The sequence below is a fragment of the Momordica charantia genome (genome assembly GCF_013281855.1).
Source record: "Momordica charantia cultivar OHB3-1 chromosome 3 unlocalized genomic scaffold, Mcharantia_2.0 BLBB01000003.1, whole genome shotgun sequence".
Classification (NCBI taxonomy): Eukaryota; Viridiplantae; Streptophyta; class Magnoliopsida; order Cucurbitales; family Cucurbitaceae; genus Momordica; species Momordica charantia.
This window is the reverse complement of record NW_028275161.1, coordinates 19,128,289-19,154,445: the sequence shown is the minus strand read 5'-3', so window position 1 is coordinate 19,154,445 and position 26,157 is coordinate 19,128,289. Positions and strand designations below refer to the sequence as shown.

At 36.0% G+C, this 26,157-nt stretch overlaps 4 protein-coding genes across 11 annotated transcripts; 3 read left to right on the top strand and 1 right to left on the bottom strand.

Annotated features, from left to right (window-relative positions):
- Positions 1-2,899: 2,899 nt before the first annotated feature.
- LOC148212518 (protein DELAY OF GERMINATION 1-like) lies at positions 2,900-4,107 on the bottom strand. Its single transcript, XM_088121909.1, has one exon. It carries the CDS (start codon positions 3,914-3,916, stop codon positions 3,089-3,091), a length of 828 nt encoding a protein of 275 aa, XP_087978035.1. The 5' UTR covers positions 3,917-4,107; the 3' UTR covers positions 2,900-3,088.
- Positions 4,108-7,348: 3,241 nt separating this feature from the next.
- On the top strand, positions 7,349-9,320 carry CIPK20 (CBL-interacting protein kinase 20). Its single transcript, XM_022284174.2, has 2 exons — positions 7,349-8,225; positions 8,337-9,320. The coding sequence occupies exons 1-2, from the start codon at positions 7,667-7,669 to the stop codon at positions 9,161-9,163; spliced, it is 1,386 nt and encodes a 461-aa protein (XP_022139866.1). The 5' UTR covers positions 7,349-7,666; the 3' UTR covers positions 9,164-9,320.
- Positions 9,321-12,862: 3,542 nt separating this feature from the next.
- Positions 12,863-15,733, top strand: MEE62 (Leucine-rich repeat protein kinase family protein). The gene is made up of 2 exons (XM_022284473.2): positions 12,863-14,438; positions 14,618-15,733. The coding sequence occupies exons 1-2, from the start codon at positions 12,956-12,958 to the stop codon at positions 15,265-15,267; spliced, it is 2,133 nt and encodes a 710-aa protein (XP_022140165.2). The 5' UTR covers positions 12,863-12,955; the 3' UTR covers positions 15,268-15,733.
- Positions 15,734-20,276: 4,543 nt separating this feature from the next.
- LOC111010773 (transcriptional regulator family protein) lies at positions 20,277-26,157 on the top strand. Of its 8 annotated transcripts, none has more exons than XR_002601386.2 (11): positions 20,277-20,903; positions 21,289-21,349; positions 22,107-22,333; positions 22,910-23,111; positions 23,609-23,743; positions 23,829-23,905; positions 24,014-24,123; positions 24,285-24,400; positions 24,858-24,910; positions 25,561-25,616; positions 25,732-26,157. XR_002601386.2 is itself a non-coding variant. In XM_022284313.2 (9 exons), exons 1-8 carry the CDS (start codon positions 20,469-20,471, stop codon positions 24,349-24,351), a joined length of 1,314 nt encoding a protein of 437 aa, XP_022140005.1. In that variant the 5' UTR covers positions 20,277-20,468; the 3' UTR covers positions 24,352-24,400; positions 24,858-26,157. The 8 variants fall into 8 exon arrangements, 2 of the variants coding, with proteins under 2 accessions (XP_022140005.1, XP_022140007.1); XR_015789806.1 differs by having other exon boundaries at positions 25,508-25,616; XR_002601387.2 differs by lacking the exon at positions 25,561-25,616.

Genomic DNA, 26,157 nt, shown 5'->3' with positions numbered 1-26,157 from the left:
CCTTGAGTGATTATTAATTAGTTGCCATATGAATCTGATCGTGGTTATGATGTACTGAAAGGAATTGAATAGCGGCAAAGCGGTGCGGTGAATGTTGAGATCCCGGCCGGTTTTGTTTGGGAAATTACAAACACTCTGCCGTTTGGAGACGATGCAGAGGCAAAATATGCCTTTTTGTCCCAGAGTACCTGTCAAAAGGGACATTTTTGGTCAAGACAATTTTGGTTTCGTTATTTGTGCTAACAAATTTGTAACCATTAGTCTCTCACTTTTCAATTAACAATTTAGTTCTTTTGATGACATTTTTTTACAAATTAAAATACTAATTTCTTGTTATATGATCAAAATTAGACACATGGATTTTGATGACAATGACTAAATTATTACCGATAAAAACTAGACAATCAATTTTTGTATTTTTTTTACAACAATAACTAAATTCTTATCAATCAATTTTAAAAATTAAATGGTTACTGATTTGAAATAGGGACTAAAAATACATGACTAAATTTTTGCTTGAATTTTTGTATTTTTTTTACAACAATAACTAAATTCTTATCAATCAATTTTAAATAAAATGTAGAAATTAAATGGTTACTGATTTGAAATAGGGACTAAAAATACATGACTAAATTTTTGCTTAGTTTTGCAAATGACCAAATGTGTTCATTTTCAATCACATCCAAATGTTTTTGTTTGAGATTTGTAAAATGATTATAGTTTGTGTTTGAGTTTTGTAAAATTATTATAAATAGTTCTTGAATGTTTTTGTTTGAGATTTGTAAAATGATTATAGTTTGTGTTTGAGTTTTGTAAAATTATTATAAATAGTTCTTGAATGTTTTTGTTTGAGATTTGTAAAATGATTATAGTTTGTGTTTGAGTTTTGTAAAATTATTATAAATAGTTCTTGAATGGTTCCCCAGAGTCGCTAAAAATTGGTTCTAAAATAGTGCTTCAGATGCTTTGGCAATTAAGGATTTAATAAAATATTTTTATTGTAAATTTCCATCTCCCTTCCCTCTTTTGGCAAATTTAGCCCGTTGTTCCTCTCTTCCTCTGTTACTAAGGAACCTAGCATCTCAAAACTAATTGACAATAAGAGGAGTAGTCCATGTCTATTAAACTTACGTAAGGTCCCTTCTTTTATCAATGTGGGATCCTTAATAAACCAGACTTGTAAGATACGAGAGCGTGTCCAGGAGGAAAGTATTCTTTGTCGAATTTGAACAAAGAACTAATTCTTCGTTGAATCTGAGTGAGCATTTGGAGCGAAAAAAGAGAAAGATAGAGGGCAAGTAGTAGCTAGGAGACAATAGTTCGACCATAAAGTTGGTTGGGAAAGGAGAAGATGGGAGGAGATATAAAGTCCAATCACCATAAAAATATTATTTAAATTAATATATTTTGCAAAGTCAGTAACTTCAAATTATCTTAGTCGAGTGACAGTTAAAACATGTTAGGACCATTTTACAAATGTAAGGGAGAAAATAGACATTTATCCAAATTTCATGAACCTAGTGTGTATTTTGGTCAAAAAAATAATTTTTATTTTAGTAAAATTATCGTTCTTCCAAAACAGCTCCATTTCTCTCCCCAGCTTCAAAAATCTTCAGCATTTTACTATAAACCAAACCCCCTATGTACCTTCGTGATTTTTAGGGTATTTTTGTGTTATTTCAATTAATATTTATTTTATTATCGAACTAAATGAGCTCTCGATCATTTTGGATGAGGAATTTCAAATTAAGAAATAGGGTATTCGGGTTGGGTCACTCAAATCAGCCCAGAGAATAATGGATCCAACCCATTCATGAGAATTTGGGTTGTGTTTGCCCTTATTTATTAAAGAAATAGTAAAATGTCAGATCCCTAACTTCACAATTACCAATTACCATATTTCAAAATATTACATTCCAACAAAGTTAAACAAATTATTTTTCTAAAAAGTTTCTAAATAGATTTATATATATAATCATTAAATGTTTGGCAATTAAGAGAGGAAGATGTTCAATATATATATATATATATATATATTAATAATAAGTTGTCAATTTTTCAATAGTAGTAAGAACAAGATTTGGTCATTATTAATAAGGAGTCAAAGTATTTTCCAAAAATATTTATCTAAATATTAATTAGAAAGAACTCCTATTTGAAGTTTTTGATTCATTATTTATGTATTAAATATAATAAAAATAGATGGTAAGATTAATCTAAACATAGTTCAATCGTAATCAGACTAGATCCATATACTTAAGTTAAAAGACCATAAGTTCAAAAAAAGACCAGTAAGTAAGAATATTTCACATCAATAGAAAAAATAAAAATTACCCTATTAATTGACCACCAAATGAATCTTGGTTGGGTCGTCAATTTTTTTTTTTTTTCTTAAAAATCAATTTGTTCATTCAACGATGTTGATTTGATTGGAAACGATCCACAAACACACATCTTTTCTTTTCGAAGTCATGTACCTAGTTAATATTATTGTAGCTATTAGATTTAAAAGGTGTGTACAGATAGATAGTAATACTTTTGTGAAATTTATAAAGTTGAATAAATATCTAATCGGGAATTGAATTTTGTAATAATGCAAGCAAAGTGCGTAGCTGATGCAAATTTGGCCTGTTTAGACGACAATTTGTTTGAAAGTTGGAAGCAAACGCCAAGAAATCACAAGTTGGGGACTCTAAGCTTGGCGTGTTGCCACGTTTTTGCATGCACACACATCTCCATCCTCATCCTTCCCCACCTAAAACATTTCAGATTCTCACGAAATCTAACTCTATCTTGTTAATTCCTTTTTTAGAAAATATTTTGCTTCTTCCCCCTCAATGTATATCTGAGGTTGAATTTATTCTACCCGAATGCTAACAAAAATATAGGACAATGAGGACAAGATTTGATCTGGGCCCGACAACCATATATTTTATTTTTTATTATTTTAACATAACCTAAAAGAACTCACAAGGCACAGACTTTTTATTAATTACCACAAAAAGAAAGAGAGAGACTAAAGTAAAAGAACATATAAGAAAGGAAAATGCAAAAATGAACTAGAAGTAGAAGAGTAGCTTTTAGTAATTTAGATATTATTGTTCCTTCTGCTGCCATGCTTCTCATCTCTGTGTTTCCCCCATTGATGTAGGGAGAGATGAAGCTTCTTACCGGCGACCAGAAACTCGAGCGCCTGAAGCGGCTTCAATATCTGGAGCAGTTCCTGGAGAGTGGCGAGGCGGAGGTGGTCGGCCTTCTCCATGATCCGGTGCATGACCCTGTGGTGGTCCTCCAGCGCCTTGTCGGCGTCCCCGTTGGGCTCCCCGATCTCGCCCTCCTCGGTCTCGTTGGCAATGACCGCAATGGGGTGGTCGGCGAGCTCCTCCTGGGAGCTGGCCATCTCCCCGCTCAGCTTCTCCTCCTCCCGAATGGTCCGCAGGTGGAGGGCGTTGACGCGGGCCATCTGGGCCGGGGAGAGGTCCTCGAGGCGTTGGGCCTGGGCTTGGAGGAGGTGGTGGAGGCGGGCCTCGAGGTGGGAGCCGGAGATGGCGTAGAGGAGGCGGATGAAGATGGAGGGCCTGCAGCCGGCGAGCCAGAGGAGGGAATTCTCCAGGGAGGTGCACCAGGTGGGGGCGAAGAAGGGGGAGGCGTCGACGCTGGCGAGGCGGCTGCGAGTGGAGATGTAGTCGTTGAAGTGGGAGATGCAGTCGCGGAGGAGCGGCTTGATTTGGTCGTCGTTGTCGGTTTTGTAGAACGTCTGAAGGGAGTGGAGGAGGTGGGACAGGTCTTGGCGCTGGATTCGCATCCACTCCTGGAAGCAGCAGCGGGAACGCTCCTCGTGATTCGTGATCGCCTCATCATCATTATTATCCTTTACCTCCCTCCTGCTGCTGCTGCTGCTGCAATCCATGGCCATCGCCGCTACCTGTTTGTTAATTTGCCTCCTTAACTTCCATTTATTTATACTCTCACTCTCAAACTGCTGTCTCTCATTTTAATATTATTTTACGACAAACGAAGCAGTTCCAATTAATTGATCCCCCCCACTGGCCATCTTTTTCTTTCCGATCATATTTAAAAAACAAAGAAAAGGAGTAAGACGGCAACGCCCTTGTTTCCTTTCCTCGGTATTTGGAGTTTGGAATCTGCCCTTTTCTTCCCTTATTTATTTTCGGATAAAACTTAATTATTAAATATTTTATCCTTACTACAATTAAATATTTTATGATTCATTGATATTAAAAGAGAAAATTAAATTAGTTATTTTGTAAGTTAAATGACTTTAAATCTTTTTAAATATCTTTATTTGAAGATGTTGGTTGAAAATGAAATTGACGATTTTTTGAGATAAAAGCTTATCGATAAATTAATAACAATTCAATGGTAGATAATGGTGTATTTTTAAATAATAATATTTACATAATAAGTTGCGAATTCGACCGTGTACGGCCGACTTGGGGAATCTGCCTGTGCCTACTGCCCATCAGTCAGCTTGTACAAATTGTAATTTTGTATTTTGTTGATTAAATTATAAATTTGGTCTAAATACTCACAGCTTTCTTCTACCTTTTACTTAATACTAAAATTTAAAACAATCAGTTAATCTAGTAATTTAGAGTTGACTTCGTTTCTTATTTTTAATTTTATTAAATAATTTATTTTTTTTTAATTATTTGTGTTTTTTATTTCTCATTTTTCTTAAATTTTGAAAATAAAAAAAAATAAGTTTCTTATTTTTTTATTAAGATTTCCAATCTGTCATAAAACACAAGTGAATATATTGTTTTACCATTTTTGAAGTCATGGGTGCTGCGACCAAACAATTCAATTTTTTCACTAAAAAAGAGAAAAATAAGAAATATAAATATTACCGAACAAACCTTCAAACTACATGAAATTCAAGGATAGATTGTGCGTGTTGATGTCTTATAATGAAACAGACGTATGAAAAAATTGAAACTAATTTTAAATCGTAGAGATGAAATTAAATTTAAAAATTTTCTAAATTCATAATTTAAGTTATTTTATTTTAAAATATGTGGATGAATTGAAGGGGAGAGCTTCTACACTGTTTGGACACGTATCATGTTTGACATATTGCTAGAAAAAGACATGCATGTGCGGCGCTGTTTCTTGCATATCAACTAGTCATTTCGCACGTTCAATGCACGTGATTTCAGTTTGTTTTGGTATACAATCAATGCAACAAATTTCTTTAAACTGTCTTTTTGTTTGTTTTTTCAAAAATTAAATATATCTCCAATTATAATATAATACTTTAACGGCTTTTTTCTTTTTTAATTTTTTAAAACGGTTCTTCAACCTTGAAGAGGTAAACGTGCCACGTGGCACAACATAAGAGGTAAGTTTAAATTATATTATTGAAATGACATTAAATTTGAGAATTATGGTAAAAATATTGTTTATTCTGTCGCGATGAAAAAATGTGGGAGACGAATTTTTGAAAATAGTAAACATTAAACAAACTGGTCTATAAGGCTTCCAATGGACGAAAAGTAGAGATAATGCAAAATTTAAGTTCAGGAGTAAGTTCGAGTTTCCATAAAATTTCCACCTCTTCGATTGCCAAAGTAACGGATGCCACGTTACAAATGTTTACATCACGTTACCTCGGGATTTTTTTTAATAATACTCATTTAAATCTTATTCCATGACCTCCAAACTATTTCGTCTCTTCAAGACATGGTCGACAAACGTGATATTTTGTTAATTTTCTTTTTCTTTAATTGAAATTAGTCTTCTCTAGAGATGATCAAGTTTAATTTATTCTCTTTTATTTAATACATAGCATGCCGTCTCTTAAAGAAGAGGCGACATATTAGATTGATTTTTTTTCATGGTCCACTTGGTCATCTCTCCAGAGACGACCCATTTGACATGACGACAGTTGTTGTCTTGATTGTCATTCATTGAGGTAGGGGTTTTTAAGGAAAAAAAATAGCTTCTATTGCGTTTTTGTTTCTCTCTCCAGATTACTTTACTTGTTTAGCTGACAAAATGATCACAAACAAAATAATATTTTATGAATTTTTACATTATCTTTTTCATTTTTCTTCTTGTAGTTTCTTAACTTATACTATAAATTTACTTCATATATTCTCAAACTCAAAAGAAGTTTTTGAACCCCGTCCTATATTTAGATTCAAAGTTAAATAGTCACACCAATTAAATTAGTAATTTACCCTCCCTTTCATAAGTATTTTATCTTTATTTTGCTTATTTATTCTATAACTTATTGAGTAAAATATAGTTTTTTATTCCTCAAATTTAAGTTAGTGTCCACTTTTATCTAGAATTCAAGCTAAATGAGTGCCGTTCATGTTGGCAATGTAATAGTTAATTGCTCATCTTAAATGGTTGATTTTGTAAAGTATTTTAATTTAATAATTATTTAAGTCTATGTAGCATATATTTTCCTTCTTTACTCTATTCTTGTGATGCTTGAGAGAAGGGTACATGAATGAACCGATACTACATCTTAATTAGAGGATCTTGAGATCATGTAAGCATGATTAAGAAATATTTAAAAGAATGGATAGTCACTATCTATACCAACAAAATGTACATCCATTTTGGTTAGTTTTGGCCAAACTTTAAAGTCATCTTTTAAGACCTCATTTCTATTCGCAAGTATTAATGATTAGGGTTATGAGTTATTATATGTTGAAGGATAGGTACAAATGTTATCACAATTCACAACATAACACCACTTCTCAATGATCTCCAACAATGGCTAATATAGAATTTTCATTCCTGGGGCATAATATATTTTTTTTGTTTTTTTAGTACAACATGCATGTTGGGGAGGGGATCCGAACTCACAACATTATGGTTAGAGGTATATGTCAATTACCGCTGAGTTATACTCGCTTTGGTGGGGCACAATACATATTTGATTACGCAATCGAGTCTTCACAATATTTATAGCACAAAATGTCCTCTCTACCATAAGTGTTGCGACATGTAAAATCAATGACTTTTATATTAAACCTATAAGAATTGTATTACAACTCTTTTTCTTTATTATAATATTTAAGGGTAGTTAAGACAAGATAGATCCTCATCCATCACGATCTAAATATTTTCTCACCCATCACGATCTAAATATTTTCTTTTTGTATTCATCGTGAACACAAAGATGGACGCTCAATCTCTATAGAGTTTGAACCACTTGATCTGTGGTTTGAATAGATCCATTTGTAATTTGTATGCCCCTTTAGGCACCGCCACTTGTCACCATTTGCAGTGTCAAATTTAACATTTTGATTTCATGTTTTGGTTTCCCATATAAACCATCTAACTCTAAATCATATCCAGAAGCTATCCTCCCTCCAATTTGAGAGCTACTTTTAGGCAATCCTAAATTTACTGGGTCACCTTCCTGTTGTTCTGTTCTGTTAGGCTCTCCCAATTCTCAGCCACAAGAACAATCCAAAACCCAAAATCCACTCTCCCCTTCTACCAAAATTTTTGTAAAATTCTTCCCTTTTTCTCACCTCTCACCACGGGTCTCTCTCCCTCATCAACCCTGCCTCTTTAGGCACGGTTGAACTTCATTCTTCATTCTTCATTCTTCAACTTCAAATATGCTCCTCTCTCTCTGACTCCATCCAACCCATCAATACTTCTTCCTCTGTCCTCAAACATGGAGAAAAAGGGTGCCATTCTGATGCAGAGGTACGAGCTCGGGAGGTTGCTTGGGCAGGGGACCTTTGCCAAAGTGTACCATGCCCGGAACCTCCACACGGGCCAGAGCGTGGCCATCAAAATCATTGACAAGGAGAAGGTTCTGCGTGTGGGGCTCATCGACCAAATCAAGAGGGAGATCTCTGTGATGCGCCTCGTGCGCCACCCCAATGTGGTGCAGCTCTACGAGGTGATGGCCAGCAGGACCAAGATCTACTTCGTCATGGAGTATGTCAAGGGTGGGGAACTCTTCAACAAAGTGGCTAAGGGGAGGCTCAAGGAAGACGCCGCTCGTAAGTACTTCCAGCAGCTCATTGGCGCTGTTGATTACTGCCATAGCCGCGGAGTCTACCACAGAGATCTCAAGCCTGAGAATCTCCTTCTTGACGAATTTGGGAATCTCAAGATTTCGGATTTCGGATTGAGTGCGTTGGCCGAGTCTCGGCGGCAGGATGGCCTTCTCCATACCACCTGTGGAACCCCTGCCTATGTCGCCCCTGAAGTCATCAACAAGAAAGGTCTCATTTTTCCTCTTCTTATGCTGATTCTGTATTTGGTTACATAACCTTGCATATAGGATTGTAATTAATTCATCTTCTTTGGCATTTGGCAATTACTTTGTTTCACAGGTTATGATGGTGCCAAAGCTGATATTTGGTCTTCTGGGGTTGTCCTGTTTGTTCTGCTGGCGGGTTTCCTCCCATTCCACGACCCAAATCTGATGGAAATGTACAGGAGAATTTCCAGAGGAGAATTCAAATGCCCTCAATGGTTTCCTCCCGAAGTGCGCAAGCTTCTCTCAAGAATCCTCGACCCAAGTCCCCACACCAGAATAAACATGGCCAAACTCATGGACAATTCTTGGTTCAAGAAGGGCTTCAAAGCCAATGTAGCAACTCCCAAACCACTTCGAATCAATGGAGATGTGTCGTCATCGGTAAGCGACGTCCACGCCGCTTTCGACGACATTAGTTCCGAGGAAGGGTCGATTAATGGCAATAACAATGAGAGCGGAAAGCCACCGACCAGAAACTCTAGTTTCAATGCCTTTGACATCATATCTCTGTCGCCGGGGTTCGACCTGTCGGGTCTGTTCGAGAGCGACGTGGATCAGAGGCTGCAGTCGAGATTCACGACCGCGAAACCAGCATCGGCGATCGTGTCGAAGTTCGAGGAAATAGCGGAGATGGAGAGGTTCAAGGTGTTGAAGAAGGATGGGATAGTGAAACTGCAGGGGAGTAAACAGGGGAGGAAAGGGGAGCTGGCTATAGATGCTGAGATATTTGAAGTGACACCTTCTTTTTTTGTGGTGGAGGTGAAGAAAACTGCTGGGGACACTTTGGAATACAGGCAATTTTACAACAAAGACATAAGGCCTTGCCTCAAGGATATTGTGTGGACTTGGGAAGGAAATGAGCAGCAGCAGCAACAGCAACCACAACCACAAATTGTTTAGGCTGTTTCTTCTCAGTTCTCTCGTTAGAAATTAATATTAGAAAAAAGAAGGCTGTTTTTTCTTACTTGTTCCTATTCTTACCATTGCTTTTTCTCTATTCCCCATATTGATTGTATAATCATTCTGATCTCATTAATCTCTTCATTCTCTTGTTCAACTTCTTGGTTCTCTTGGAATCTAACTCAGAGATGGAGATTGTGATTAAAGAAAAAAAGGGACAAAAAAAATTGAACACCCATTTGTTGGTGTTCGTGGAATGGAATTCCAGGTGTGAAACAGTGAAAAGGCGATTACTTTTTAGTTGGTTTGTGATTAATATGTCTGCTTACAAATGACCCATGTCCTAAACTGATCTAAAAACTCAAAGATAATAAGAAAAAAAAAATAGGATTAACTGTACAGACATCTTTTGTGATCTAAAACTCAAAGATAATAAGAAAAAAGATAGGATTAACAACTGTGCAGGCATCCTTTGTGCTTGGTTAAGATTCTTAATCATTCAAAGTTTTGTTGTTGTGAAGAGAGAAGTGTGTCGGCCATGGGCATTTGATGTGGTGGAAAAACGAATCAACAAAAAATATTTGCCACTGATGCTCCCTCCAAACTAGTACCTGGCTTGGCCGCAACCACAGAATTTCAACTTTGCAATTTTTATTCTCTAGAAATAAAGACGAAATTTGGATTGTTTTTGTTCTAGCTCTAATGATTTTTTTTGTTTGTTTGAAAATAAAAGGAATTTCATTAAGCAACCGAACAATCCTGCTTGACCAAAGTAATGAGCCAATCAAGAATAGTTACATTTCAAATAGTATTCTCTTGTAAATCACAAGATTTCTTTGCAATGGAATGAGCACACACATTTGTGGCTCTATCACCTTGACAAAATACAAAATGTTCTAATAAATACAAGATTTCATTCACCACCCACATAATTTCTATGAGGTCTTTGTTTTCGTTACACAATAAAGATATTACTTCTAATAAATATGATTCTCTCTTAATCGGGTAGACAAATCATATTTCAAGAATGATTCAGTCTCTCCAAAATCTTTATGCTCTTTCTCCAACTTGCGTTCCTCAAAATCCCAATCGAGATCCCCATTTGGCACTATTTCGACAAAGCTACATTGTCATTCAAGGTTCACATGTGAGGGGACGGGATGTCCAAGTTCTAGCTCTATTTGATTGACAAAGATTTATAGTTTTTCCTCATTTTTTAAAAGCTAAAGGTAAGATAAAATAGATTGATTTAATAATGACAGTTCGACTTCCAGATTTTGCTATTTTTACAAAAATTAAAAAGTAATTGTTATTTTTACAAATTCCTATTAATTTCTCTTAACGTATCACATGAGACGGGGTAAGAGTCGGGCAAAATGGGCCTAACCTTGCAGCGAGCTCTTGTTGGGCCTGATTCTGTTTCTGTTAAGTAACTTGTTGGGCTTCCGTAAAGCCTAAATAGTTCCGGCCCATTTATTTTGTGTACTGCCCTCTTGTGTGAGGACATGAAATCGATTCTTTGATTTTGAATTCATACAAATACAAAAACTTTGTTGTTTATCAAAACAACTTTTGTAGCGACATTGAGAAAAGCTCGAAAATAACATCATTGAAATTTGAAAGTGACACGAATCCAAGGTTTCATACACGAATGGATTTGCGAAACTCAATCCTTTTATAGCAATTTGATGGTTTGTAAATATTACAAAATTAGGATGCCACCAAGGAGGAAAAATTCCGCTGCTGTGGAGACAAAAGCAAAAGTTATAGAATTGCACACATAAAGATGTTAAATTGATAAAAATGCAAACTTTATTTGTTCTCAATGAGAAAGAAAATGAAGGGGGTTGGGTTGTAATTGAGTTGGAATTTTGGTTTGGAAGTATGTGGGAGAGAGTGATTCTAATTCAATTAAAGAAAATGGCAAATAAAGAAGCCAAAGATGTGACGTGGGAGAGCAGGTGAAATTGACCACTTTTTGGTTTTTGGTATCTGATTACAAGAATAGGTTGTTTTGCCAACTTCCAAATCCATTGGAATTGGTCAGTGGGTCACCAAAACGAACAGTTTTGGTTGCCCATTGGATACAACATTAGGTTTAGGTAGTCCATGTCAGCCATCTAACGAAGTTGTTCAATATCAGATTAGATTACACTAATTGTGTTTGTTTTTGGATGATCTTGTTACTATTATATATTTTCTAATTATGGATTTGTCATGTAATATCAAATTATTCAAATTTTTGATCAGCGAGAATAACTAAATCTAAACAACTTATTAAAATAATGTTGGTCGATTGGGTTAAATTGATATACTGGTTGCAAAAGTAGAAGATTGCTATTTTGGCTGATTGGCGAGCAAGCAATCTTATCTCTTACCCTGGATCACTTACTTGATTGCCTGCTAGTATTCACTAGGTCTGTTAGCCACAATCACACGTGTTGTTGTCTGTTAGGTATCTCTTTCATTTATTTCTTATTTCAGTTAAATTTTAAAATTGAACCAATCATCTTACAAATTGATTCATCAATTCAAATTTTAAAATTGGTGGTTACGATATTTATACCTTAATTGCAAAAGTTTTGCAAAGGAATGTAGTGCAAGGCAAACAATAGTGTATAAAAACCTTGTCTCCTAACTTTAGAATAAATAAAAATTATTTAATTCAAATATTCAAGTTTTAGAAATAATATTGGAGATGTGTTGTTTAATTGGTCAACTCATACGAATCAAATTCTAAGACCGATTGCGAAAGTGGGTGGAAAAAAGAAAAAGAAAAAAAAAGAAACCAAAACAGGAGGAATACGATGTTCAAAAGCATGAGAAAACATCAAAATGTTTTTTTTTTTTAATATTTTATTTCATTTGCTAAAAGTAAACTCATAAATTGACCTAAATTGCAAGATGTAGAAACTAACAATATGAATGGAAGACAATCACAATCTATTGCCAATAGTCAGAATTAATTTAATTGAAAAATAGTGTGAAGAAAATTAATAATGAAAATGATGGAGAACACGCGGAGGCCTTTTAGCCCTCACGGTCACCAGCTAACCTCTCACTTTACTCATTATTCTTTCTTCCTTTATTTATGATAAAAATTCTTATTTTCCATTTTTTTGGACCCCACAACTAAATGAAATCACCACGACTTATTATTAACTACATTCTTAAATTTAAATTAACAAAAAAAATTTAACAAGTTTCAAAATTCTGGGCAACAGCAACAGGTAACACGTTTCTCGGTCTTGATATTTTGAAAACTTCTTTTTGGATTTATTAGGGAGAAAAAATTATGCAACACAAATAAAAATAAATATTGAAGTGGAAAATTTCGAAGTAAAATCATGACATCTCTGTCCCGTGCTCTGTGCCGCTGCCTGTGACACTCACCATGAAGTCAGACTTCCCTCGTTGACTGCTATGCCCATCATTACCAACCATTTCTATTTCTATTTTATTTTATTTTCCATTCCCTCCATCTAATTAATTAACATAAAAAGTTAATTAATATAGGACTTCTCTAGTATTTAATAAATACCATATAGAAACCAGTTTACAATTTACATGTGATGTGACTTCTCTAAGGGTTATTAATGAAGGGAACTGGTCACACAATAATCATCAGAATACTCTACTATTATATTATAATTTATACTATATAGTTTTTATATTACAAATTGGTGGCCTTCGCCATTGAGCCTTTTATATATAGACAATATTTATTGTATTTTATTGACTCCTCTGCTACTTCCCTCCCACTCCCACTACCACTTCACTTCCTTCCATAAAATGGAGCTCTCCACTTCTTTATCTAATTTTCTTATATACTGTTGCGCCTCCTCCGGGAAGGAAGAAAGAAAAATGGTAACTTTTTGTTTTTGCAGGATTCTGATTCTCATGGCGCTGCTGGCTTCAGTGGACTCTGCCTGCAACGGTGCAGACAGACAATTCGTTTCCAGGGCTTTCAACTCTGTCTCCGGCTTTAATCTGTCTTCCATTTTTGCCTCTCAGCTGAATTCCAACCACTGCAATATTCAAGAAATTACGCTTCCTTCCAAGAATCTCACCGGAATTGTTTCCTGGAGGTTTCTGAGAAACTTGACGAACTTACGCTCCATCGATCTGTCCAGAAACTCGCTTGAAGGTTCTGTCCCCAATTGGGTGTGGGCAATCCCCAGTCTGGTTCATGTCGATCTTTCCGGCAATCGTTTCGGAGGAAGTATTGGTTTTAAACCCAACTCCAGTAAAATTTTGTCCTCTTCGATTCGGGTGCTGAATCTTTCCCAGAACAGGTTCTCTAATTCCGTTCGCCTCTCTGGGTTTTCGCAGCTGAAATCTCTGGACCTCTCGCGGAACAATCTGCGGAATCTTCCATCTGGGTTGGAGAAACTTTTTAATTTGAACCATTTGGTGGTTTCGAGATGTAATATTTCCGGGAGCCTAAAGCCCATCTCTGTTCTTCGTTCGCTCGAGTACTTGGACGTGTCGGGTAATTCCCTGACTGGTAATTTTCCGTCGGATTTCCCTCCGCTTGATGGACTGAAGTTCTTGAATGTTTCAATAAACAAGGTTAAGGGAGTGATTAGTCCCGAAAACTACAAGAGATTTGGGAAATCGGCATTCGTGGGAACTGGGATTACTTTATTAGCTGAAACAAACCCCAGAAGCAGAAGCTTTTTTCCAAATCATCAAAAATCCGAACACCCTCACACGAAATCGCAGAAACCCATGAAGGAACCGGCGAAAAAGGCCAAACCCAAATCAGCATCGAAAACGAAGGCTCTGATAGTTGCCCTGTCCACTGGGGCAGCAGTTTTGTTTTTTGCATCGGCTGTTTCAGTGGTTTGGGTGTGGAGGAGACGAAAGAGAATGATGAAGAAAAACAAATGGGCAATCTCCCAACCAGTCCAGGTGGCGTTCAAGATGGAGAAATCTGGGCCGTTCGCGTTCGAGACGGAGTCAGGATCCTCCTGGATCGCTGATATCAAGGAGCCATCCTCCGCCCCAGTGGTGATGTTCGAGAAGCCGTTGATTAATTTGAGCTTCAAGGACCTGATTGCTGCCACGTCGCATTTCGGGAAGGAGTCCGTGCTGGGAGAGGGCAGGTGTGGGCCCGTGTACCGAGCCGTCCTTCCCGGGGACATCCACGTGGCAATCAAAGTCCTTGAATCCGCTAGATCCGTTGGTCGCGACGAGGCTGTAGCCATGTTGGAGGACCTCTCCGCATTGAAGCATTCCAATTTGTTACCGCTCTCCGGTTACTGTATTGCAGGTAAATTTCAAAAACCGTATCTTTGTTTGTCTCTATTGCCCTTTTCTGCCATTTCAATTAATTCGCTCTGTTTCATCAACATTTTCCCAAAATTCAAACAAACGGCGCCGTTTAATTCACACCCCCATCTGATTTTTCATCGACATTTTTTTATTTTTTATTTTTGGGTTTGATTTTAGGTAAAGAGAAATTAGTGTTGTACGAGTACATGTCCAACGGAGACCTCCACCGGTGGCTTCACGAGCTCCCGACCGGGCAGCCGAACGTGGAGGACTGGAGCACGGACACGTGGGAGATAACGAACAATGAGAATGCGGTGGGTGGGTCCCAGTTGTATTCTCCGGAGAAGCTGGGTTGGCTGACGCGCCACCGCATCGCCGTGGGGATCGCGCGTGGGTTGGCGTATCTCCACCACGCGGGATCCAAAGCGATCGTTCACGGGCATCTGGTGACGTCCAACATCTTGCTGGGCGACGACTTCGAGCCACGAATCGGCGGCTTTGGGTTCCGACACGTGGGCGGCGGCGGGGAGAGCTGCAGCGTGGAGAAAGACGTGTACTGTTTCGGAGTGGTGTTGATGGAGCTGGTGACGGGGATGCCGGGGACGGCGGACACGGTGGTGGGCGTGAGAAGGATGGTGAGAGAGGGAAAGGCTTTGGACGCAGTAGACCCAAGGCTGCGACTCGGCGGCGCGGAATCGGAGATGGTGGAGAGCCTCCGCGTGGCGTACCTGTGCACGGCGGAGACGGCCGTGAAAAGGCCCAACATGCAGCAGGTTCTAGGCCTACTCAAGGACATACATCCTTCTCCACGGAACGGACTCGCCTGAACTGCGAAATGACTCACCTACCCCTAGTCTCGCGGGCAAATTACGAACTGTTGTGAAAAGACTACAATGCCCTTGAGGATATGGAGCTGGAGCAACAGAAAAGTACGTTTTGAAATTGGCCATTTTCGGAAATTGGGACCTGAGCAGCTTTTAAGAAATTTATCTTCTTTGTTTTTTTGGGAGAGGCCATTTAAAAAAAATGTTAATTTGTATAGAAAAAGAGAAAAAAAAAAAGGAAAAAAGAAAAAAGAACAAAGATGAGGTGGTGGGGGTGGGGGGAATATGGAAGTTGTTGGTTGTGGGTTGGGTGGGAAGATCAGAAGGAGAGGGCACCGGCAGAAGAATCCCACTTATTGCTTGTCTCTTCTCCCATCATCAATTACTTTATTTAACCTTCATCTTCATTTCTTTATTTTTTCCTCTTTTGGATTTGCTTTAAAAAAAAAAGGGATTCGCTTTATTCTTTCATCTTTGCATGCGTTTCATTAGTAGTATACTCGTGTATAAGGCGAAATTAATTAATAATTCTTCTCTGTCAAAAAAAATAATAATAAAGCCATCATCTTGTTTAATTGGATCATTAATAATAAATCCATCATCTTGGATAATTTGAAAATATGTCAGACCAAATTAATGTGTGTTGTGTTGTACTCTTTCTATATGGGTGTATTGATTATAGTTAAATAAGTTTCATGAATAGCTATTATATATATTTCCCTATTTTTTTCCAAAACAACCTAGAAAGAACTACCATATTTTCTAATTGTAGTTGTAGTTCTACGTTATACTAACAGGGATATTGTCCCTCCAATATATATATCCATCAACTTTTCTTCATGTAGTAGTCTGTAGGTAGAGGTTGGAAGAATTGATATTAAGGCAGATAGAATAAAAGTGGACAAGCAAAAATAGTCGATGAATAAAACGTGTTCTGCTAACCACGTCAAAATTTTTTATCTGTCCACTTTTTTTTTATCTAGTTTGGTCTACTGGGAATTCTCCCGTTCCCTGGTCAAAGACTTGGTTGGATGCGGGATCTACTCCACGAGGAGCGGTACGGACGTAGATGATATCATCACGACCATTGTAATTGCCATTGTAGCACGTGTGTGGCCCAGCCCATAAGGGACAAAACATATCGAAATAGCCTTACTCACTTAGGGCACTTCGTTCGCCATCACTTTCTACAGGGTTCAATGCCATACATTTCCTCAGAGATTCAGATCGCGGATCTTCTTACGAAGTCCCACACCACTGTGGGATTCCGATACTTAGTATCCAAACTCCAGATCTTATCCCTTGAGGCATCTTGAGTTTGAGGGGGGGGGGGGTGTTAAGCATATTGTTACGTCAAATAATCATATCATTGTTCAGTACAATCGACACGTTCATCAATAATATAAATAACAGTGACAACAAAAATAATTTTTGCATAGTACTAGCGCTTTCTAAAGTTTGTAGAATAGGGACTCATTTCGTAATTTAACCTTATTTATATGATTTTAGTTAAATGTCTGTAAAAGAATGTAATTAATCTATAAGTAATTTCAAAATTTACAGTATATTTATCCTCAAATTCGTGTTACCAATGAGTTCATATTTCAACAAAAAAGAACTTGTGAGACTAATAAAATAGCAGCCCCAATTTCCGAGCGCTTTTCAAGAAAAGCAAAGAAAAATTAGGAAGACGGTATGAATCAAAATTATTTGTTTCATAGTTATCAAAGAAAATGATTAATTTTTAATTCTATATATCTAGTCATCTTGAGTTTACGTGCTTTTAATTATGATATGCATTGATATTTATTTTAATTTTATATAGAGAGGATAACTAGTGGTTGATGTTAGAAGGGATTGTTTTTGGATTTATTTAGTGAAAAAGAAAGGAGAATAAAATAAAGGACATATGCATGCATATGCATTTGTGCGTTTGGTCAAAAGACCAATTACGTGCTTGGACTGCCTGTTTAAATTCTCATCTCTACATATTGAATTTAAATTTTTAACACGTCTATTTAAAATGGCGGTTGTTTTGAACTCAAGAATCTTGTCGATTTTTGATTTCATCTCAAAAATTATTTGGTTGATTATATGGTTAACCATTTCTGTTTTGGATATTGACGTAATTTAAAAAAATGTGGTCATTTTGTGTAAGTTGACCATTTCTGTTTTGGAGTTTCTGTAGTGTTTTATAGTGCTGCTTTAAATTCTATCAATTTCCTCGCACTTTCATGCATCACCATTCCTACTCTCTCCTCGCCCCCTTTTCCAAATATTCCCAATCTCCTTCTCCTTTGTCTCTCTTCTCTACATTAGAGTATAGTTTTTTTTTTTAATTAAAGTTAGTTTAATGTCTGAAGTATAAGTGAACATTTTTCTTTTGAAAAACAAGGGATCGTTTTTCTTAAGAGTATAATGTCAAAGTTAATTCATTAACCACTGTTTCGAACCTCCAATTTGGGGAGATTTCAAAATCTGAATGAATAAACAAAGAAAAAAGAATTTGAAATCCAATTTTTCCTTTAAATATTAAGATTACGTATCATTACAACCTCCTTTGCACATCATCTTCAACCCAATTAGTTTCAAATTTTTATTTGTCCTTTTTTTTTAATTCTAATAACTATAAACTGACTCTCCATGTACAATTTTTTTCATCACCATTTACCCTTTTTTTTCACCACCATTCAAACAAAACAAGATTGATTTTCTATTTTGTTTTTGGTGGATTTAATGTTCCTTATATTTCAATGTTGTTTAGATCTTTATGTTTATGTTTTTTTCTTCGTTTTTATTTTTTTAATATTTGAATTCAAAGGAGTTGTAAAAAAAAAAAACAGGATTAAGAGATTTGCAATTTTTTTTAGTTTAGTTTTTAAAATAAAGATCACATTGACAAGTTTTAACTTTTGTTAAGTTAATTTGGTTAAATTATTTACCTTTTCATGGTTGAAATGACTGGTTTATATTAAAATATTATATTATTAATAATATAATATTCTACAAAATATTAAGAGCATAATAGTAAAATGTTATATTTTCTTTTTATTTCTCGTGAACATCCGAACAATAAATTTTAAATTTTAATAATTTAGAATCATTTTGGTTCCAAACGCAATTAGGAATTCGAAATCATTTACATCCTTTAAAATACTGGAATTTGAAATCATTTTTTACCAATTCAAAAAACCAAATGCAATATAAATGGGTAAATTGGAATCAATTTACGGGATGTGGATTATTCATGGGCAAAAATTTTGGTATAATTAAACTTCTATACCAATCTATTGATATTAAGTGATTATAGGAAACTTTATGATAAATACTTAAAAAGATGTTGTATGTATCTATATCCATGGCTATGATTCCCTAATATAATCTATACCAATTATCATGTCGCTTCAGTCTTTTATTTACCATCAATTATAATTGGTCGCACATATTTTTGTTTTATTCCATAAATATGATATTATAATTGTTTTTGATTTGTATGATTTTATTAATCTACAGATGGACCATAATCAATATGTTTTAATTTAAAAATGAAATAATTAATATCTTAATTAGTTAGTTGAATTATTTGATTTCTAAGTCAGCTGCATGTTGAGAGACGTAATTATTAAGTCTTTTTATCAATCAAACAGTCCTTTATCTCTCGAAAGCTGACACTTTTTCAAGATTAGATTTCCCAAAAGCAAAAGTTAAAGGAATGAAGTTAAAAAGCAGATGTCCATTGCGAGTGAGACACCCATCAATTGGTCAAAAAGTAGCTAACGGACCTTCCCTTCGCCTTCATCCTATATTTCCCACTTTGTTCCCATCTTTGATTAATTTACTGCACATAGTTTAAGGAATCTATCAATGAGTATTAAAAAAGTTTTAATCTCTAATTATCTTGATAAAAGGAAAAAAAAAGTGGTCTAATGAAAACTTCTTCACACTATAATACCATAGATCGGTGATTCTAAAGGTAATAAATGATTGTTTTAAATTCCTAAACTTTAATACTTTGTTTTCATCATCTCACTGAATTCTCTTGAAATGTAACCATAAATTTGTGTTAAGAGATTCCTATAAGATAAAAATTTGTGTTAAAATTTTTCAAATATAGTTTATAATAGTCACTTTTAGAAAGATACATGTAAAAAACAATCTTGAAATTAAAATGAATAAATTTAAAAGTACATAAATAAAAAAAATATATTTTTTAAAAGCACATAAATCAAAAATTGAAATTACAAGTTGAAAATAGTATTTATCTATTACTTGTATATTAAATATTATGAAATATAAATTTCACGTTAATTGATTCACGTATAAAAAGTCAAGTTCTGTTTTGTGTATCTTTTTTAGTTCAACAAGGATGTGAGCCTGAGATCGAAACTTTCCACCTTTCATCTCTCAAATAGTTGTTTGTCCGTCTGATTATATCTTAATTGATTAAAAAATTTATCTTAGATTAAAAAGTTGTTTGAATCTCTGTTCTCCACATGTTGTACTAAAAAAAGAAGAAAAAAATGGAGGTTGTTCGATAACTTAAGCAATAACATCACAGTAAAAATAATATTTTTTAGAAATAACCTTAAATTTGTTTCACTATAGGAATTTCTCTTTAAAGTTTTTATTGTTAACGTTGACTGCAAATAAACTTTTTAGTATTATATGAATAAATTTGAATTGATGATATATACTATGAAATGCATTGATTTACTCTTTTATCTTCTTTTCAATACTCTCTGGGTTGCTGTTGTATTTACTTTTTGTGACAATATCATCAGTTTAAAATTTGGAAACCAACGTATATACTATTAATCCTTTCTAAACTCAATACTCTCGAGTTTTCTTGTTGGGGAGCCCGTATTTGGAGCTCAAAAAATTAATTAAATGGGCCTTTCTTGTCTAAGCCCAAGATCATATCTAGGCTTTAGGCCGATAATTGGGCCTTTTTTTTGTCTAAGCCCAAATTCATTATCCATGGACCATCATCGAGGTGTAGCGTAGTCGTGTTTCCTTCAAGTTTCTTCGTTTTCCCTTTCACTGGTTTTGCCCACCGGGGAAACTGAAAACCCTTCTCCCTAGTATCGACATTGATTCAAATTTCAAATCTTGTGCATCCAATTTGGATCCGTCTTTCGATTTCTGAAGTCCCATTCCGTTGCTGTTGAACTTATTTCTTCCGGGTGCCGAGAATTTTAGCTCTCATGGCATCGAAGAAGAAAGAATCAGAAGGTATAGCTTTGCTTTCGATGTATAATGATGAGGACGATGAGATGGAAGACGTCGAAGAACAACAAGAAGAAGGGGATACTGAACTGCCGCAGCAGCAGGGCCAAGAAGAGGGAGGAGAAGAAGATTATGGAGGAGTTAGGGTTACAGAAGAAGAGTCAGTTGCGAACAGTGACAGAATGATTCTCAGTGATTCTGCCAATGATTCGACGCCGCCGGTTGCTGATGAAAATTTGACGCCAGATAAGCTCAAATTTGGGTCATCCACACCGCAACCGCCTCAGGTTTTGGTTTCATCGTCGCCGATGCTATTACAAGCTGGGCAACTAGATAATCCTGGTAGGAGAAGGGGGACGCTTGCGATAGTTGATTACGGTCACGATGAAGCCGCAATGTCTCCTGAGGCTGAGGTACTTACGACATCTCTATTTGTTTGGTGAGAAACAGAAGACTCTGCTTCTAATTTTAAAATTTTAGATTTCGCTTATTGTTGAAATCATGAATGTTGTACTTGTAAGTGTCGTTGGCTAAGGTTTCAGTAGAATGTGTATTTTACATTTCAAACAACTGGAAATTAAAAAAATATCAATAAAGCGTTGGAGGAAGATGGGTGGTACGACGCTCAGCTATTGCAGAAGACGTTTATTAAGTTCAGCTTTATGGGAATTAAGCCTGCCTATCTGAGATAATTCTTTTAGTGAAACCTGTGTTATAACCACCATCTTATTTGCATAGTGACTGGTGGAAAGTGCGTCTAATTTTGCATAATTTTGCGCTCGTATTGTTTGCATTCAGGATGGAGAAATTGAAGAATCTGGTCGTGTCACTTTTGGCGATGAGCTTTTAGACACTAATGGTTTGTACGACATTTTTAATTATGAAAAATTACCTTGCTGCTTCGCATTTCTATCAGTGCTCCAAGCCCACAGTTAATACGCATCTGCTCTAGAAAACTTTTTTTTTACTCCTATCGTTTCCTATTTGTTTAGCTATTCATACATGTCATCTTAATTGCTTATCTTATGAAAATCTAGATTTTTTTCCTCAATGCTTAAAACTTTGTTTGGCTAGGGGTATCGTGAAATCGCTTTTCTAAGTCGTTGCCTTGTGTAGGAAGTACAAAATATTTTGTTAGATATCATGTTAATTATGTACCAGTAGCATTAGTGTCCAAGGGTGAGGGGTTAAGGAGGCCGATATAGAAAATAGAACTGTTAGCTTTGTTATTTACTAGAAGCCCTACATCATTTAGGCCAAACGACATTAGCATATCTTCATTCTTCACAAGACTAGCAAGGTGTAGGAGGCTTTTTTTACCTTTTTATTGTATCATAATCATATATGCTACTTATTTGCTTGGAACTGGTGTTTTGTTGTGTTAAATATCGTGAACTATTTAGTGTGCGGAAGTTTTCTGCAAGCAATCTTTTATGGCTCAAGATTAATTATTTTGGGATGATTTGGTTTTAGATGTTTGATGAATAGTGAAGAGTTAGCTTCTAATTACTATATTCAGGTGGCAATTTCTTGTGATGCTTATAATCACTTCTCCTGCTTCTTCCTCCTTGATACTATTTCATTTTTCATTATTATTATATTTTTTTATGATGCAGGTGATCTTGATAGAACATCTCCAGGAGCTGCAAGGGTTTCAACACCGAACAATCTTGCCACTTCTCAAATTTCTGAATCACCACATTCTGGTTCAATGAACAATGCGATACCGGAATCTGAAACTGCAAAAGTTGAGGAAACCGTTGAAGAAGAGAAAAAAGACATTGATCCCTTGGATAAGTTTCTTCCTCCACCACCAAAAGAAAAATGCTCAGAGGAGTTGCAAGTAAGTTTCATTTTTGATACAATAGCCACGTACAGTAATTTTTCCACCAAATAGTATGTGGCTCTCAAATTATATTTTGTTAAGAAACATAAAGCAATTGATATATGGAATGTATTTAACCTTTTCTCAGTTCAAACAAACAGCCTGAGTTATTTACTAATGCCATGGGCAGGGTATGAGGTTAGGATATGTTAACATGTTGGTGGGCCTAATGCTAACTTGGTGAGTGTGTGACTTGGTTTTTGACCTTAATGGGGACTGGTTTTTGTTCTTTGGCCCTCTGATGGGCAGAAATTTTAGAATGTGGATGCATGGGGAATTACAAGTGGTAGGTTTTACCGTTATGAAATTATTTTATTTATGCAGGATGGATTTCTCTCGAAGTACTAACACTCCTAGCAACTTGGTTATGACTTACCTCAAGGACCGGTTAAAAGGAACCTAAGGATTGCTAAAGGAGAAAATGGAACCTTATAGTCATTGATACCCACATATTCATCTAGTTTTTCCAATAATGGAAGGCTTGTTCGTTATTAATTCTCCTGATAGTACTTCCCTTTTGTTTTTTATTTGCAGAGGAAAATCAATAAGTTTCTCGAGTATAAGAGAGCTGGAAAAAGCTTCAATGCAGAAGTACGCAATAGGAAGGACTACCGGAATCCAGATTTCTTGTTACATGCTGTGAGGTATCAAGATATTGACCAGATTGGGTCTTGCTTCAGTAAGGATGTGTTTGACCCCCATGGATATGATAAAAGTGACTACTATACTGAAATAGGTCATTGACAATTCCTTCTGTATATCTCTCTTGTGTTATTTCTCATTATCATGTACAAGAAAAGTAACTTGCTCTCAGTGCATGCGTTAAATTACTTTATACCTTATATTAAAAAGTTTTTTTTTTTTTTTTAATTAAACTTCATGATCAGTTGTTTTGTTAAGTTGAAAAGATTGCTCAAGGTTTTATTACCAAAATTCTGGCTGTCATACTGTGATGCTTTTGCTATCATGAACAGACTGATTAGGGGATCTTTTTAAGATTTAGTGGCTATCATGAAGACTAAAATTTTCACAATTGGCAACATTTCTGTCCTTTTCCTCTGGGGTGAAAAGAGTTTATGGTGATCTATGTTCTCTGCACATCCTACTCTTATTGATTGCAATATGCAAGCTTAGTACGTGGAGAATATGTTGCAAAGTACAAACCATAGAATCTTTTATATGCGCTTATTATTAATTTTTAAAACATTATTTTTAAAGTTGCATATTATGTAGTAGAGGCTGACATGAAACGTGAGATGGAGAGGAAGGAGCTGGAAAGGAAGAAAAGTCCGAAGATGGAGTTTGTTTCAGGAGGAACCCAACCTAGTGCAGTTGTGACTGCTCCTAAAATAAATATACCATTTTCAGGTTTCAACCAGTAGTGCTCTAGTCTAGTCTCTTTCTGATTGTGATGTCTTTCTTCTTATAATCTTTTCTGTCATCCCTTTTACAGGTGTTTCAGCAGCTCCTGCATCTGATGCCATTCCGAGGGGGGATGGAAGACAAAACAAAAAATCAAAATGGGATAAGGTGATGATTTGCTAATGTGTATTGTACACATCAGATCAGCTATGTGTATTGTACATATCAGTGATGTGTAATCACAGTGTCACGAAGTATTTGTTGAATTCATTTCAGGTAGATGGTGACAGAAGAAACCCATTAATTTCTGGTGGGTCAGATCCAGTTACTGCTCATGCAGCTATGCTATCTGCTGCTAATGTTGGCTCTGGATACGTGGCTTTTGCGTAAGTTTGTTTACTGTTTTTTGAGAAGATTTGGTTGATGTTGGTTTCTTAATTAGCATAAATATTATACTGCCTTTGGAATATCTAAGAAACTAGTAAGAACACTAACTTTTAGTGGCGTATGAAACTTCAGTATTGATGTGCATCATTCCTGTTGACAGGCAACAGAGACGGCGAGAGGCTGAAGAAAAAAGATCCAGTGAGAGGAAGTTGGATAGAAGATCGTAAGATCAATGCATTCTGTTCCATAGTATTAAGTTTCGAACCATTATTAAATGTAAGGGAAATAGCCGCATTGTAGCTTTTTGTATCTGTTACTAACCATTTATCAGAATGAAAATGTAATACGTCAGTTACCGTTAGTTCCTCTTGAAAATGTAATATTGCATTGCATGTAACTCAATTTTTTTTTCATAAAATTCCTTTGGATAGATTATTTAGGGGAAAATAAGTTACGACATTTTAACGGGGAAGGAGGCTCCTTTATCGTAATTGAGTCTCACAAGGGGAAAAACACTGCACAACATGGGAACATAGTTTTAGATTTGTTCTCTCCATTGGATACAAAATGTTGATAGATCTTTAGTGACTGGTTCAATTGTCAGAAGTTTAGTTAGCTTAAGGCTTTAATTACAATCGAGTTATTTACTATCTACTTGCTGAAGGGATTTTTGTCCACAATATTCAGCTTTGATGATGTTCTGTATTCTGTATTTTTGTTTTTGTTTTTACAGTAGTGGATTCCCCTCCTATGAGTAAACTTGAGGAAGTCGGAACCCTTTGAGAGGTACGTAGATATACAAAAATCCATGTCTGATAACCATCAAGTCAGTGAAAAATTGACAAATGATCATGTTAGATGGGTTGGCCAAAATGAGACAGCGATGTATTTGCCATCCAGCTTCTGCCCTGTCCCTTTCCCCACGCCCCTCGATCTTCAACCCTGCAAACAGCCAAAATTCCAAGCAATTATAAGCCCCCACACAGGCCACACTCAGATTTGATTTTGGGTGTGTCCTCACTTCATCTTCCACGCTCTGGTTTTCTCTCACACACTCGGCACTACCAAACACCACCGAATGCTTTAAAGTCAATGCCACCAGCCTTTAATTCTTCTCGATGCATGTTTGCCGAAAGTTACCTCTTTCCTAAATAACCGCAAAAGAGAGAAGAAAATAAAACCACAGACCCCACAACTTTGTTTGCCATTTTGCTCTAAATTAACCCATTTCCATTCGTTTAATACAAGTTGTTTATGTTTTTGAAGCAAAATTAACCAAAAACTGTTGGGTTTGTGAAAAGAGTGCAAATAAGGTTCCACGTTGGTTAGGAAAGTGAGTGATTCATGGTTTATAAGGGAAGACAATTATTTCTATTGGTACAGAGGCATTTTGGGTGAAACTAAAGCAAAGTCGTGACAATATCATACTATTGTAGAGATATTTGGGAGAACGAAGATACAGTTGTCCTCACCAAAATCAATGATGAAAAGGGTATGTTCTTCCATATTTGTAACATCGGCAGGAAGGAGATCCGGAAAGCATCAGTCATAGAGGTGGTTGTGGTTTGTAATTATAGCGTTGAGTCTCTAATGTTTTGTTGTTGCAGATTTTCAACACAAGTACGTGGGTCAGGTTGAAAAGGTAGGCATTGGCACCCGAGAATTGGTGCTTTTCCCTCCACTCGAGGATATGGGATTCCTTTGGATTGGAAGATGAAGAAAACTGTTTCTTCTCCTAACTCTCATCCCCTGATTTGTGAGACCAAAATACCCATCTGGTGAAACTGGTTTTATATGTTTTTGCACCCTTTGCTTTTTCTGCACACAGTTGCTTTTGGAATACAACACAACTTATCTTCTTTTCAGATGCATGTGAGCCTAAACACTCGTCTCATGGATGAATGTGAAAAGACTAGCTTTCGCCTAAGTTGATACTTGGGAGAGGGTGATGGAGTTTTCGGCACTTCCATAAAAACTTGTATTAATTTTTCCTTTGTATGGATAAAAAAAGTGATCAAATCACCATTTTAGTC